Here is a 14090-nt window from a genome sequence, read left to right on the forward strand (position 1 = left end):
GATTTCATTTAAAATTGTATTCTACAGTTAGTAATATCTTAAAGTAATCATATTTCAATTCTTTTATCATATTTAAAAAGGAAATTTGGTGTGTTGCCGATAGTTTGAAAAAAATTCAAATTTCTCATGAATCAGCATTATGATTCCCACTCAGAATTTTAGTCAGCCGCATTATTCCCATTTTCTAGATACAGATTTGAATCATACAATTTTTTATAATTTAAACAACTCTGATTAAGAACATTACTATATATAACTTTTTGGAATATTATGACAATTATAAAAGTGATTAATTCGAATAAATTGCACTAATATGTATGAAACCTTATGAAATATTTTTAGAACCAATTGTCATTCAACTTTCCCCTTTAAGATATCCTTTAAATGATCACACAGAAATCTTCGGTGTCAATTCCACAGCTTCAGCGTCTTTTCGATTTAATCAATTCATATAAACTATGTATGTATATTTAGCAAAACAACAAAAGTTAATATCTAACTAAAATTTCGTACAAAATTCAGCGCGGCCGTTGACCTAGCGGATCTTGGTGACCATCCCGGCAGCAATAGTGACTCCCGCCACCCGCAGCATCACGCGTCCCAGCTCTTTGAAGTCAGCATACCGCTCGATGCAGATGGGTCTGCTGGTTTCCAGTTCCACCAGGGCACAGGAGTTGTTACCCAGGCAGCGCGGCTTCTTCTTGACCACCTCGCCGGTGCTCTTGTGTATCGATGCGGTCAGTTTGCAGACCACGGCGGGCTCTATTAGGGATTGGTGGTGCAGCAGCACGGGGAAGCCCATGGTTATGGGCACCTTGACGTTGAACACGATGATGCGGGCCTGGAATCGCGTTGTTACCGGAATGGGTGTCTGCGGATCGCTGATGATGCAGCCCACGGTGACGTTGTTGATGTCCAAGGCGGGCAGGGTTACAGAGACCTGATCGCCGGCGAAAACGCAAGTCTGCGGGAACTCGTTCATGGTGAGGGATTTTACTTGAGCCTGCTCCCGGCTAGCACCCACCAGCACCTTGTCGTTCAGGCACAGCACTCCGGTTTCCACTCGCCCCGAAATGCAAAATCCGGAGCCAGTGCCCTTGTAAATGTCCGACACGGACATCCGCAGTGGTCTGTCGATGGCTCTTTCGGGGATCTTGAAGTTCTCAATGACATCCAGCAGGTGTGGTCCACTGTACCAGCTGGTCAGGGCGGATTCCTGCGCTTTCTTGGTGAGATTCTCGCCGGTCAGTCCGGAGCACGGCGTAAAACTCACATCGGAGTCCTTGAAGCCCGCCAGCTTGAGGAAGGACTTTAGCTTCATCACAATCTCTGTGAATCGCTCCTGTGACCAGCCAACGGTGTCCAGCTTGTTGATAACCACGCCTAGTTGGTTAACCCCCAGGGATCGCACTAGGATGGCGTGCTCTCTTGTCTGACCGCCGAGCTCGAAGCCGGATTCAAACTCTCCCCTTGTAGCATCCACCACCAGAAGGGCTACATCCGCCTGTGTGGCACCGGATATCATGTTCGGAATGAAGTCCTTGTGCCCTGGAGCATCCAGCAGTGTGACGATCTTGGTCTTCGTTTCGATACGCGACTGGCCCACGTCCATGGTGATGCCGCGGGCCCGCTCCTCGCCCGTTTCGTCCAGCACCCAGGCGTACATGAAGCTCTGCTTGCCCAGCTTCTTGGACTCCTGTTCGTGCTTGTGCATCACGCGCTGCGAAACGTTTCCGGTGTCATACAACAGATGACCCATCAGCGTGCTCTTCCCGGCGTCCACGTGTCCAATGACGATCATGTGGATGTGGCTCTTCTGGTCCGCACGCTCCTTCTCGTAGAGCTGGCGGGCATTGCGCACGGCCTGCTCCTTGGAGACCTTGAAAAGGGTCGCTGAGCTACGGGAGATGTCGTCGCCGCTGATGTCAACGGGTGTGTTTCTGCCCGAGACCACAGGCGACGAGGGCACCTTGGGCGAGGGTATTTCGAAGCCTCGGCGCGGCTCCTTAAGGCTGATCTTTGGTGGCGGCGTAGCCACCGTTTTGCTGACGGTCTTAGGCAGCACCGGAGCAGGTGGCGCTTTCATCCTATTCACAGCCGGCTTGGCAGACTTCTTGGTCTCTTCGTTGAGTATCTCGTCCAGGATCTTCTGCATGTCGTAGTCGAATTTCATGGAGGTTTCCACGATGCGGCGCTCCGAGACGGCATCGCCCACCACGCTGCGCACCTCGTCCACGCAGGAGCTCAGCTTGGCCTGCTCGATCTCGTCCAGCTGCGGCATCTGGAAACTCTCGGAGTCGCGACGCGCCTTCTCAAAGGCGGCGTCCTCGTCTTCCTCCTCGTCGGCATCCTCCTCCTGGATGTCCTTGTTCTTGCTGATGAACGCCGAGATGCTCTGCTGGCCACGAGCACGGTCGTAGAGCCACTGCTGGGCATCCGTGGGCGAGATGCAGTGCTCGTCCTCCACGGAGTGGCCGTAGATGTCGTCGTACCCGTCGTACTCATCGTTGTAGTCCATGGTGCGCACTATCCTGTGCCGCGACATCTTGGAGGACTCTGTATTTCACAATTTACGGAGAAAGGTCAGAATTTCATCAAAAATAATAAAGGTGCGTACAGGTGTGGCTGCCTTTTCGTAAGTTTGGTATTTTGCGGCACTTCGTCCAAGGGATTTAAGTAGTCGACTACTGGTAGGTAAGTATTCCGATTTGCATGACGTATTAATCCATGAAACTGATAATTCGTTATTTTTAAGAATTACACAGGTTGCGAATAAAGTTGCAGGGTCAAAAGAAATAACAATTGTTGCAAGTGGGAAATCGTTTAAATGTCGGTGATGCGATCTTGTGTAAACAGTGACATATGCTTCAATATACCAAACAAGCTGGAAGCCACCCCCACACAGCATTTAACCACCCCCGCGGAACGGTCACACTGCTGCGAGTCTGAATATTTTTTGCTTTGTGTCGCGTTTTAATGTGAAAAGAAAAACAGTTTTTCAACGGTTACGGGCGCAGAAAAGAGTACAAAACATTGCGAATACGGAGTGCGCGAAAATGCAGGCGGGTCAGCACTAAGTGGGAGCCGCATTTCCCCCGATTTCCGCCGTGCTGGGAGCCAACGTTGGCAGCCCGAATCCGAATCTCCAGCGCACTCGTTTATTATTAAACAACGGGCAGAGAAAAAGCAGAATCCAACCCAAAACCCAGCAAACATGTACAACAACGGGGCCAGGGGCTTCTCCATTCACGACGCCTTCGAGGAGGAGACCGACGAGGCGATACGCGTCTATGGCTCCACCGTGATATCCACGCCCATGAGAGGCAAGCAAGGTCGCTCCACCGAAGACGTCTCCATCCGGATTCAGGATCCCAAGTGAGTGGGCTAGGCTCGTTCTCTGGTGAAAACAGGTCTTTGATCTGCCTGCGTGGGCAGCGATTATTGGCACCATTTTCCCCGCCGCCGCTGTGTGCCAAACAAGGAGCTCCATTTCCATTCCCATTGCCATTGTGACTGTGATTCCGGTTATTGTTGTGTTTATACTATGTGCACATCGTACACTTGCACGTTTGGCCAGCTGGGCATCTGGTGTTCTGTGAGCTGCCCACTTCCTTATTCCCGCCGGAAGCACCTGAATAAGTTAGCCGAGCGGCGCGTGCGTGATGGATACCATGCCACTATGCCTTCTTACCATCCCATTAGCCATGCATGGCGTGTCGCAACTACAGAAACGACGTGTAATTGTGGGGATTATAAATGCAGACGTCCAGCCTAATTTGGCATTCAATTGTAAAAATCATTGCGTATAAATTTCGTCATAAGGGTCTCTGCAGTTTCTCGCGGGGATCACAACGAGGAGGGGGTGGCCTTCGCCTGCGGTCAGCTGGAACCAGTTGGCCAGCCCAGCAAGACGAAACCAGCCACCAGCTCATCGCCGTTTGCACTTGTCGGGCTTCTCTTGCCAATATAAACGAGTGGTAAACGCGAAACTGATTGCGCCTCGCCTTTGGCGGCAATCCAACCCCCCGATAACCCCTCGAAATGGTTGATAAGGGTCTTAAAGTCCATATTTTGCAAAGTTGAAAAGCCTACTTGGCGCCTGAGCTTCGGATACCGCTCAAGTCACATTGCTGTCGGGCATTTGGGCTTTTATCTTCGCTAGATATGACAGAATCTAACAAAATCATCACCAAACCGCGATAAACCACAAAACCTGTTTCGAAAGAAGCTTAGTAATCAGGGTGTTCTGAAGGCAGTCGTATGATAATCTTAAACGTCTCTTGAATATTACTGTTCAAAGTATTTAAATTGCGGGTTTATTATATCTAAATATGCTTTATCTCTTCTCAGACTTAGTGACTTACGCTGTTTATGTTTTGTACATTAGTTGTTTTAAATTATAGATATGAATGCCTATGAGTTGCTTAGGGTATTAATCAGACATATACGCGTATTTAAGGATATTTATAGCGTAAAAACTGAATGCACCTTTTGCTGAAACCCTTTTCCCAAGTGCAGCGAGTCTTGAAGTAAGTGGGTCAACAAATTGGCGTTCAAAACCGGCTTTAATTATACAGCACCCAAGGCTATTAAACGCACCTTCTCCTTTTAACCGCTTCCCCATGTCTGTCTTTCTCCCAGGGGCTACAACAAGTATGCCGAGGACACAACCTCCCGGGACAGCGACTCGCTCATCCAGGAGTACGGCAACCTGCCCACGGAGGAGACCAACACATACTGCTGGCGGCATCCCAAGGTGCGCGAGAACTGGCGCACAGTGCTGGCCGCCTTTACGCTCCTGGTCGTGGGCACGGGCCTCTTTGTGATGGGCACCTTCGCCATCGCGGATCCGCAGAACACGTCGCAGGGAGTCGTGTTCTTCGTGGCCGGACTCATCTGCTTCATACCCGGGGCCTATCACGTCGTGTACATCTGGCTGGCAGCCAAAGGATATCGAGGGTTTGACTTCTATCACCTGCCGCTGTTCACATAAACGGACATCTGGTTGTCCTGTTTGAGCTGGTTTATCCACTGACGGAGAGTGGGAGAAGCCCCATCTATAAATATAAATCTGTGTTTGTTTATACATGTATAAACAACTTATTTTCTACATTGTAATCGTAATTAACCCGAAACTCGGTTTGTGTAACGTATTTTTTGTGTTTAGCGGCAAAAATTTCGTTTAGACAAAGATCCCCCCAAAACCCGAATCAAAATCTAGCAATATATAGATTATATATTTTACAATATTTTCTATTATGTACTCCGTAAAGTGTTTTGTATGCTCCCTCCAAAACAACCCAAAAAAAAAAAAAAAGAAAAACATTCATACGTACACTCGAAATTTATTTAAACAAAAGAGAAAAAACAAACGAAAGACTTTGTATATGATGCTAACATGTTGAGGAAGCGCTAGAGTTATAACGTATACTATATATAAATTGTAATTTATTGAAATTTAATTGCACCAAAAACGCTGCAAGGCGTGCGAAAATGTTTTACGATTTTCAAAACCAACACTCAAGAAACTAAAAAGATTAACAACCGTACACCCACGAATCTATGTATATGATTAGTGAGCGTCTGTCCAGGGATGCGCCTTAAAGAACTAGATCTAGACTTTAGTCAACGTCGAATTATGATTATGATTATGTTAAAACCTAATCGAATGCAGCGAGGATTCCTCGAGCAACCAAGATACCATGATAATACCAAGCTACTAGTGATGTAAGACGATGCGCCGATATTGCAATACGTTCTTTTATAGCTATAGTGATGACGCGACTCTTTTCCGCTGACCTTTAACCCCGTCCTCTAATGAAATTACATCTCACACTCACCCACATTTCTGAGTACTAATCACACAGAATCACACCTCATCTGCCGCTTAGTTGTTAATGTCGTATAATTTCTTTTTAAGAAATGCTGAATATGGTTGTATTAAAACGAAAATGATTTTCACACTCAGAAAACCCAAGAAAACAATCAAAAAAACATACAATAAATTTACTTAAATTACAACACAATTTATATTTATGGCTAATACAGGACTCCTTTTTTCGAAATTTACACGAAACCCCTTTTCTAGATGTAATTTTGTGACTTTTGTATGTATTTTCCCATTGAATGTTGGTTTTTATTTGAATTAAAAATATTATTTTTGAACATTTCTTTTGTTCTTATTTTTTGGGAGTTTACTTTAATGCCGCGGCATTCAGCGATATGATTTTATTTTATCAACAGTTTTTTGCTTTTTGGACGTGTTTAATTGTTTCTTCTTTTTTCGTTACTTTTTTTTTAGCACTCTTTTGGAAATTACTTTCATTTCCTTACGCAGCTAAAAATGAGCGATAAATTTTATCTTTCTTTTGCGGCATGCCCATTGAAGTGTATCAAACTCCAATCATTATCAAGTTCACCCTCAACGCGACAGTGCGTTTCAGGACTGTAAGATAAGTCGGATGCGGGTATGCCCATTTGAATATCTTTTCGTAGATTATTTTGTACTAAACTGAATTACAATCAATTTCATTTACTAGTTAATGTCCTAAATGTTTGTATATTTATAAATTAGCTGATAAGCTATTTGCTTTCCCTTTCCGCTCTCTTGCTACATCTTTTTGATAGCGCGGTAATTAAACCCTGAAATATGTATGTATACAGCCATGAAACGCACTGTCTGCCAACTCCAGCTCCGAACCAGGCCCAAAGTCCTCTTGGTCAAATGGAATCGGTTGCCGCGGCTAATGGCTAATGGCTAATGGCGATGCAAATGAGATGAAGTGAAACGTTAGAAACAATCAAATCGAAATTGGCAATGGAATAGGATAGATACTTGCTCAATATACGAAGTTAACGACGGCTCTAATAGGTTTAATTATATTGGTGTTGTGCGCCTCCCCGAATCGATTATTTTTGTAGCTTTCGAACTTATTTGAATTGTATTTAAATAATTGTTGCCTCGATTCCACTCGGTTCGGTTCGATTCGATTCGAATTGACCCCTCGGTTCGACCGTTGATGATTAAGCTTTAAATGTGCTTAGCGAAGTAAGTGTGGAAATGGAATAAAGTGCATGGAAATTAAGCGCCAAACAATGTTTGTTGATTCACCACCCATCCCTCCAAGGAATCGAGGTATCAGTCGATGGGACAGAGGTGGGTTTCTTTGGGGGCTTGTACCTGTACACTTTCGCTATCTTCCTCAGGTACAAAAAATACCTTGCCTTTCGCCTTATCTTTTGGTAAAAGTGTAGAAATAGCGATAGCTCATCTTTGAAGAATTTGAATGTTTCTGCCACTTCGATCTATATTAATTACATACTCCATCGACTAAGGTACATTTTAGCTGAGCACAGGAATCCAAAACAGAATCCCATTCCATGTCCCATTCCGCCTCTGTTCCTTGGAGAGACAATTTGTCACCGCGCATCGATCAAACACAGGACATCCCAGTGGCCTGGCAACGGGCGCCATTGAGACCTGGATGGCAGGCCATCGTAACCGCAAGGGAGCGGAGTGAAGCCGCTAATGTCTGGAGTGCACATCCAAGTTCATTAGTCTTGGATGGGTGCGGAAAAGCTGCTCGACACGAAATGGAAAGTTTTGGCGAAGTTTCCAGCTGGTGAACGTGAACGGTCGTAAATCGCAGCGCGAAAAGCTAAAGGTCTAAAAATATCCCGGCACTCGAAGGCAATCGATGTGCCCGCAGCTGGCAGAGATGGGCGAACGCGAGCCGGAGTCGGACGAGGACTGCGAGGTCTATTGTAAGTCGTTACCTGTAAGTTGGCAGTAGCAGCATGTCCCTACTCATGGATTATTCCGCAGTCCTGAAGCCGGTCAACGAGTACAACATTGTGGACAGGATCAAGGAGGCCAACAAGGAGCTCTTTGCGCTGGACGACGAGGCTTCCAATGGCAACGGCAAGGTGACCAAGGTGAAGTTCGCCCTGAATCTGGAAGATTACGAGCCCACGGAGCAGCAGAAGGATCTCAGTCCCAGTCCGCCAGATGAGCTGCTGCAGCAGTTGACGCAGCTGAAGCTGAAGCCCATTGCCGAGGAAGAACCAGCGGCTCCAGAAGTTCCCAAGACGGTAGAGGCACCACCGCCGATGGAAGAACCAGAAGTCGATGAAGTGGAGGAGGAGATATGCGAGGAAATCGTGGACTTGAGTGAGGTTCCGCAACAGCCAGTGGCCCAGGAAGCCACGACCATAGAAGATGAAGACGACTTCTCCGGCGTGGACGAGGCAGACCTGGATGACGATCCTCCGGCCAAGGACTCTTCTGTTCCTGGATCACTCCAACTGAGACAGAGCACTTTCGACCAGGATGACTCCGATCAGAAGAGTCTTACCAATCTGCTAACCGAATCCGATTGCGAGGAGGAGGAACGCACCCTGAATGAGGCTCGCCAGAAGTTAAGGGATGCCTACAAGAATCTTTACAAGACTTTGGATCCGAAGCAGCAGGCAACCATTGACAGGTTGACGGGAGCCGAAGCTGAAGTGCCTTTGCCGGTGGCGCCGGTGGTGGCTCCAGTTGAAGTCGAAGAGGAGGATGACCTGTCCATCATTGTGGCCAGCTATATTCCAGATGACTTTGAGCTCAACGAGCAGAGCATTTACTACAAGAAGGAGGAGCCCGATGAAGTCAAGGAATCCTGCACCACATGTCCTAAGGCCACTTCCAAGACCTTCTTCACTTCGCGCAGTTTCAGCTTTCGCCGGCGGGCCAAACCCACGCCCACTCCATCCTCTGCCTCCGCTTCCACGACATCACCTTCCGTGCGAATGAACTACAAGATCTGCTGCGAGCACCGTCATTCAATACAGGGCAAGCTTCCAAGGTACACGGGCTACATGTCCGAGTACGGACTGACTGCCCAGCAGCTGCAGTGCCGCGACCAGCAACTGCGGCGGAAGCAGCGCTTCTCCATGGAGCAGACCATCAATCGCAACGAGCAGGAGCTGAAGAAGATGCAGGACAACGAGCGCGCCTTCACCACCTGGCTGAAGAACAAGATGCGCTATCCGATCAACAAGACCCGCAACATGTTCGATGCCCACAAGAGGCGGGGCAGTGTCGCCGCCGCCGGAAGTCCGCGCCAGCATCCGCAAGCTCATCCGCATCTGCACCAGGAGCAGGAGCAGCGTGGAGGACGGCGAAGGCGGCGGCGCGACAGCGGAGAGGTGGAGGTGCACGCCTATCGACACCTACTCGGCAGCTGGAACAAGTAGAAGTAATGTAGTTCTTACATTAGTTTATTATATAAATGTATCGTATTATATTTAATTTGTAATACAACTTTTGAAGCGTGAAAAATGAGTGACAGGGATCGGAGTGGCGGGTCCTTTAACAGATAGACAATGGTAACAGGAAAGTTAAATTACGGCCGGAGTGCCCCACTGGCTTGGGAATGCTCCCAGGCTCCCTTCTAATGACGCGACTTCTTCGACTTGTGGCCATTGTCGCGACTGTCCTCCCGCGAGCGCTTGCGATCCTTGTCCTTGCTGCTGCTCTTGTGTCCGGACGATGAGGAGGAATGATGCTTGTCCCGGCTGTGGTACTTGTCCTTCGACGATTTCGACGGGCTTTAAAGTAATAAAAGGGGTTTGGGTACGTTTTAATAGAGAATTCTAAAATAATTATTATGTGGTTTTACAATTTTGAGCAAGCAAGGTGTGATGCTGTTCGTTGTTCGTTTTTTTTTGGAAATCAATTTTGCCAGACTGAACAATCATAAATAATTCGACATAAACCCAAACAACAGAATATTGAATTACACCGAAAGTCAAATGGAATTTGGGGAATACCTAATCAGAACTTGCCAAACCAACACCAGAAGTAACAAATCAATTGATAAAAATATAAATTTACAAAAATGAACTCTGAATAGTTTCTATGCTTAAAAATGTTTTTTGTTCCACCAAAGAAGAAAATCAAATTTAAAACGAAATTTCCTGAGTTTGTGATTGTGAGTGAAATGATATGGGAGATGCACTTGCGTTAGGCCGTATGGTTGGGTATTAGGTGTTTGGGGCTTTCGATAACAAACCTAGATGAGCTGCCATGTTTGGAGCTGGAGGACTTTAAATGCGAAGAGGACGAGGAGGAGTTCGACTTGTGCTTTTTACTGTGCGTCGACGATCGAGCCTCCTCGCGGTCGCGGCGACTGTGTTGGGCGTAAAATGGGGTAGAACGATTGATATAGATAAGAGAAAGGAGATCTCGGATAAGGTAACTCTTTATGGACGGGTTGATGGGGTGGTGCTCATACCTGTGCTTTGAACTTTTGCCGTGCTTCTTGGAATCGAATTTGCCGTTGCGTGGTTTGTCATCAGTGGCATAATCATGGTTGCGATCCTCCTCAGCAGCCTCGCGCTCCAGATCGGACCAGTCCTTGCCAGATTCCTCATCGGAGCCAAGGTCCTCTGTAAATGCCGTTGAGAAGAATAAGAACTTGCAGACATGGGAATCTTGCGTTTGTGCATACCATCGCTTTCTTCGCTGTCTTCTGATGCCTCTGAGTACTCGGAATCTTCGTCCGACTCCTCATCCGATTCAGCGTCGGTGGGATTGTAGGCCTCATCCTCTTCGGACTCGGCGGTCTCGTTTTCGCCTTCGCTGTCCGATTCCGGGTCCAAGAAAGTCCAGCCGCCTTGGTCAAAGAATCCCTCGGGATCGTCTGTGATGGTCTTCATGATCTTTTGCCAGTTCAGGGATTGAACGCCCTCCGAATAGCGAATGTCGCAGGAGCTATAGAATTCTTGTTAGTAAAAGTACACTTTTAAAATGGGCAGAGGAACCTACTTGAGCCACTCCTTGACGTGATCCAGCATGTTCATGGGAATGGCATTCACCATGGCCACCTTCTTGTTGTACTCCTTGAACACAAATATCATATCGAAGTTGCGCAAGTGGAACTGAACGCGCTCGAAGTGCACCAGCTCCACATCGTCCAGCGTGATGACGAATGGCGGCCATTCTGTGAGATTGACCAGTGAGCCCGAGGTGGGTTGCAGCGTCACCGTGCTGCGGAAGGGTGCTCCAGGGAATCCCAACTCACGGAACGGCGTGTCGAACTCCACTACCGACTTGGTCATTGTTTCCACCTTCTCGCAGAAGCTCTTGAAGGCAGTCTTGAGCTTGTGGCGCAGCTCGCGTTCCGCCTGCTCAGCAGCCAAGTCGTCGCGGTCGTGCATGTGCTGGTGCTTGCCCAGATCCGTGGTGATCTCTCCCACTTCCGTGTAGAACTGCACATCCACGTGCTTCTTTTTGCCAAACATGATGGCGTACTTGAGGTGGAAGTGCAGAAGAATGATCATCTCGCCGTCGCAGGGCTGGAAGAACGCGCTCTTGATGTTGTTGTACAGGATGTCCACTTTGTCGCCGCGCACGGAGATGTAGCGGAATCCATTGGAGTGCGCTTCCAGGCTGCCCGTCATGCGCTTGGTCACGATGTTGGGCCGAATGTACAGATCCTTCAGCTTGGGATTGCCCTTGTTCTGGGACAGAATGAGCGTGTCTTGCTTCACAAGATCCTCCTTCTCGCGCTCCTCCGCCTCGCGGGTCTTAAAGCGCTTCTGCACCTCCTTGATCAGCCGGAAGGCATTGTTCAGATTTGCAGATGGAGCTCCCACCTCTCCGTGTTCCTTCACATTGGAGCTGCGGTACGTACTGCAGGGAAAGGGTTCAGTTAGTGTATTCCTATAGCGGATTTCGTACTATACTTACACTTCCTTGACGAAGGTGGCCTCCGGCTGAGGATAGAGTCCGCCTTCGTTGCGACCCATCGTGGCGCCGGGGTGAAAGAAGTTGATACGCAAGTACGTGTACTCGCCCTCCACCGACTGCGAGATGTTCTTGATGGTCGATATATGGAACGGCACCTGAATGCCGAACACTGGCATGATGACAGTCTCGTACTTCTTGTCAACGTAAAGCTTGAGCTCTTTTACTTCCGGTTCGCGCGGCATTTGGCTGATGGACTTGTATGAAACGGTGTTCTTGCGCACTTTCTCCACCTCCTTCGAGTTTCCCTGCTTGGCCAGCCGATCCTTGGCGCGCTCGTTCAGCTGCTGAGCCAGCTCGCGCTGGTGCTCCTTGCGCTTCTCCTCTGTGTTGATCTCGTTTCGCAACTTCGACTCCAGTACCGCATTGCGCTTGCTGCGGCCCAGAATCTCGGTACCCTGATCTTCTTTAGCAGTCTTCTTGTCATCCACATCTTCCTCGTCGCTGTCATCCTTGATGAAGATGCCCACGTTCTTGATCTTCTTCTTGGAGGGCGTCATCACGCTGGCCGGCGATTGTTCGCCAACTAGGACAGTGTCTCCGATGAAGAGGGCGTAGTTCTTGCCTTCTTTGTCGGCGGCTTCGGGATTGGTCAGATTCGAGATGCCCACGTGCAAATTGAAGACCATATTCTTTTTGAGTAGCGCCTGGCATTTGGGCCCAATGACAATGGAGTTCTCCCGGAACTCCAGGCCCATGGCGAAACCAAAGCTCTTGGGCAGATTGTCCACCATACTGGGCTTCTCCTTCTTAACGTAGTCCAGGGTCTTCTCGTAGACGTCGCACAGCTTGGTGCCCGGCACCAGCAGCTTGAGAATCTCCTCCTGCACACTTACCAGAAATGTGTAGTTCTCCTGCATGGCCTCGGTGGGATTCACCAGAAAGGTGCGCGATATATTTGAGCAGTAGGACTTGTAACGGGCGCCCAGAGAGCATACTATCACACCGAAGTGCAAGGGATTTTTGTCAGCTACGGCGGAGAATTTTAGGCTGTAGGCTCCTCCCGATTGGATTATGGGTGGATAGGCCATGTCGAGGAGTCTGGGATCCAGACCACTGGTGTACTTTTTCTCGCCAATGGCAGCCTCGCAGCCATCTGAGAGCTTGTTGTGTTTGACTTTCTAAAAAGGGTTGAAAGGGTTAATAAAATAGGGAAATACAATCACGTTATAGCCTTGAGCTCACCCTATCCGAATCAATAATGTCCATGATCTCATCTTTCAAATACTTGTTGAAAATGTCCATGGACACTAGCGATGCCTTGCGTATGTTGTTGATCTCCGACTCATCCTTGGGACACATAAGGTAGGCGATGATAGTGCTGATGTCCACATGATCAAACTTGGACGCCGTCAACGACTTCTTCCATGCTTCGCTGAACTCCCCGGGATACGCGTCCTTGGTGAAGATGCCCAAGCGCTTGCCCTTCTTGGAGTTCTGCAGCGCTTTGATGAGTTTCTCGAAGTTGCCCTGGTCCTTGTCCGTCTTTTCGAGGGGTAAGCAGAAAGGATTAGAGAACTTTTGGCATGGAGCCGAATTTAAAACTCACCCGATCTCTCACAAGGAGCTTGATTTCAGGAAAACCTTCTTCGGTGATGTTCTGGGTTTGTTTCAGGAACTCTATTTTCTTTTTGCTGGTGAGGAAGTATACGGCATCCGAGCAAAACACGGAGATGGTGTCCGTCAGCTCGTAGCCCAGCAGCCAGAGCTGCAGGGCCATGGACTTGGAGTACATGACATCCTCCTCGACGCCCACAATGCTCATGATGCAGTCCAGATTCCTGAGCGCGTCATCGTGTCCGATGCTGGGAGCCTTCAAAAGACAAAGAGATGGAGATGGATTACTATGCAGTAGGCCCCTTTTCTCCGCACAAGATGGTCTATGGGTACTTAATTTCACCACATCTCCAAATCCCCCATTATCGCTGTTTGCCAGCAGACACTCCACGTGCTCCCCGGTGCTCCTGCGACCCCAAAAATCCGGAGATTGCCGACCGGCGGACGGACTCACCCTCCATTCTGTGTAGAGGCGCTTCACGCGGCGCACGAACGCCTCCTTGTCCAGCACAAAGCTCGACATCTTGCCGCCGGATTTGTTACAGTGTCTGCGCTAACTCCGCTTAAAATGCGCTTAACGCCAGAAATTGCATTTGCAAATTCCGCCGGATAAAAAAATTGCGCGGCGACCAGATGAAGAAGAAGAAGAATCAGCGTCAGCGCGAGGTGAGTGTGACCGCGCTCTAAAATACCACAATATACCAATTGAGTCTCACTTGCCATTGATAAAATAGTGTAACCA

The 14090-nt window shown here is 48.4% G+C and overlaps 4 protein-coding genes across 6 annotated transcripts; 2 read left to right on the plus strand and 2 right to left on the minus strand.

Moving 5' to 3' along the window:
* Positions 1 to 401: 401 nt before the first annotated feature.
* Positions 402 to 2741, minus strand: LOC6532462 (HBS1-like protein). Its single transcript, XM_002093173.4, has 2 exons — positions 2618 to 2741; positions 402 to 2556 (listed from the first exon to the last, which is right to left on the minus strand). Exon 2 carries the CDS (start codon positions 2543 to 2545, stop codon positions 536 to 538), a length of 2010 nt encoding a protein of 669 aa, XP_002093209.1. The 5' UTR covers positions 2546 to 2556; positions 2618 to 2741; the 3' UTR covers positions 402 to 535.
* Positions 2742 to 2910: 169 nt separating this feature from the next.
* On the plus strand, positions 2911 to 7093 carry LOC6532463 (transmembrane protein 134). Of its 2 annotated transcripts, none has more exons than XM_002093174.4 (2): positions 2911 to 3375; positions 4642 to 7093. In XM_002093174.4, the coding sequence occupies exons 1-2, from the start codon at positions 3215 to 3217 to the stop codon at positions 4991 to 4993; spliced, it is 513 nt and encodes a 170-aa protein (XP_002093210.1). In that variant the 5' UTR covers positions 2911 to 3214; the 3' UTR covers positions 4994 to 7093. The 2 variants fall into 2 exon arrangements, with proteins under 2 accessions (XP_002093210.1, XP_039230660.1); XM_039374726.2 differs by lacking the exon at positions 2911 to 3375 and adding an exon at positions 4468 to 4529.
* Positions 7094 to 7236: 143 nt separating this feature from the next.
* LOC6532464 (coiled-coil domain-containing protein 181) lies at positions 7237 to 9354 on the plus strand. Its single transcript, XM_002093175.3, has 2 exons — positions 7237 to 7764; positions 7826 to 9354. The coding sequence occupies exons 1-2, from the start codon at positions 7698 to 7700 to the stop codon at positions 9235 to 9237; spliced, it is 1479 nt and encodes a 492-aa protein (XP_002093211.2). The 5' UTR covers positions 7237 to 7697; the 3' UTR covers positions 9238 to 9354.
* On the minus strand, positions 9261 to 14000 carry LOC6532465 (FACT complex subunit spt16). Of its 2 annotated transcripts, XM_002093176.4 has the most exons (9): positions 13803 to 14000; positions 13341 to 13604; positions 12977 to 13276; positions 11735 to 12912; positions 10811 to 11677; positions 10494 to 10756; positions 10278 to 10431; positions 10056 to 10172; positions 9261 to 9591 (listed from the first exon to the last, which is right to left on the minus strand). In XM_002093176.4, the coding sequence occupies exons 1-9, from the start codon at positions 13869 to 13871 to the stop codon at positions 9435 to 9437; spliced, it is 3369 nt and encodes a 1122-aa protein (XP_002093212.1). In that variant the 5' UTR covers positions 13872 to 14000; the 3' UTR covers positions 9261 to 9434. The 2 variants fall into 2 exon arrangements, with proteins under 2 accessions (XP_002093212.1, XP_015049370.1); XM_015193884.3 differs by lacking the exon at positions 10056 to 10172 and having other exon boundaries at positions 13803 to 13999.
* Positions 14001 to 14090: the final 90 nt, after the last annotated feature.

This window comes from Drosophila yakuba, chromosome 3L (genome assembly GCF_016746365.2).
Source record: "Drosophila yakuba strain Tai18E2 chromosome 3L, Prin_Dyak_Tai18E2_2.1, whole genome shotgun sequence".
Taxonomy (NCBI): Eukaryota; Metazoa; Arthropoda; class Insecta; order Diptera; family Drosophilidae; genus Drosophila; species Drosophila yakuba.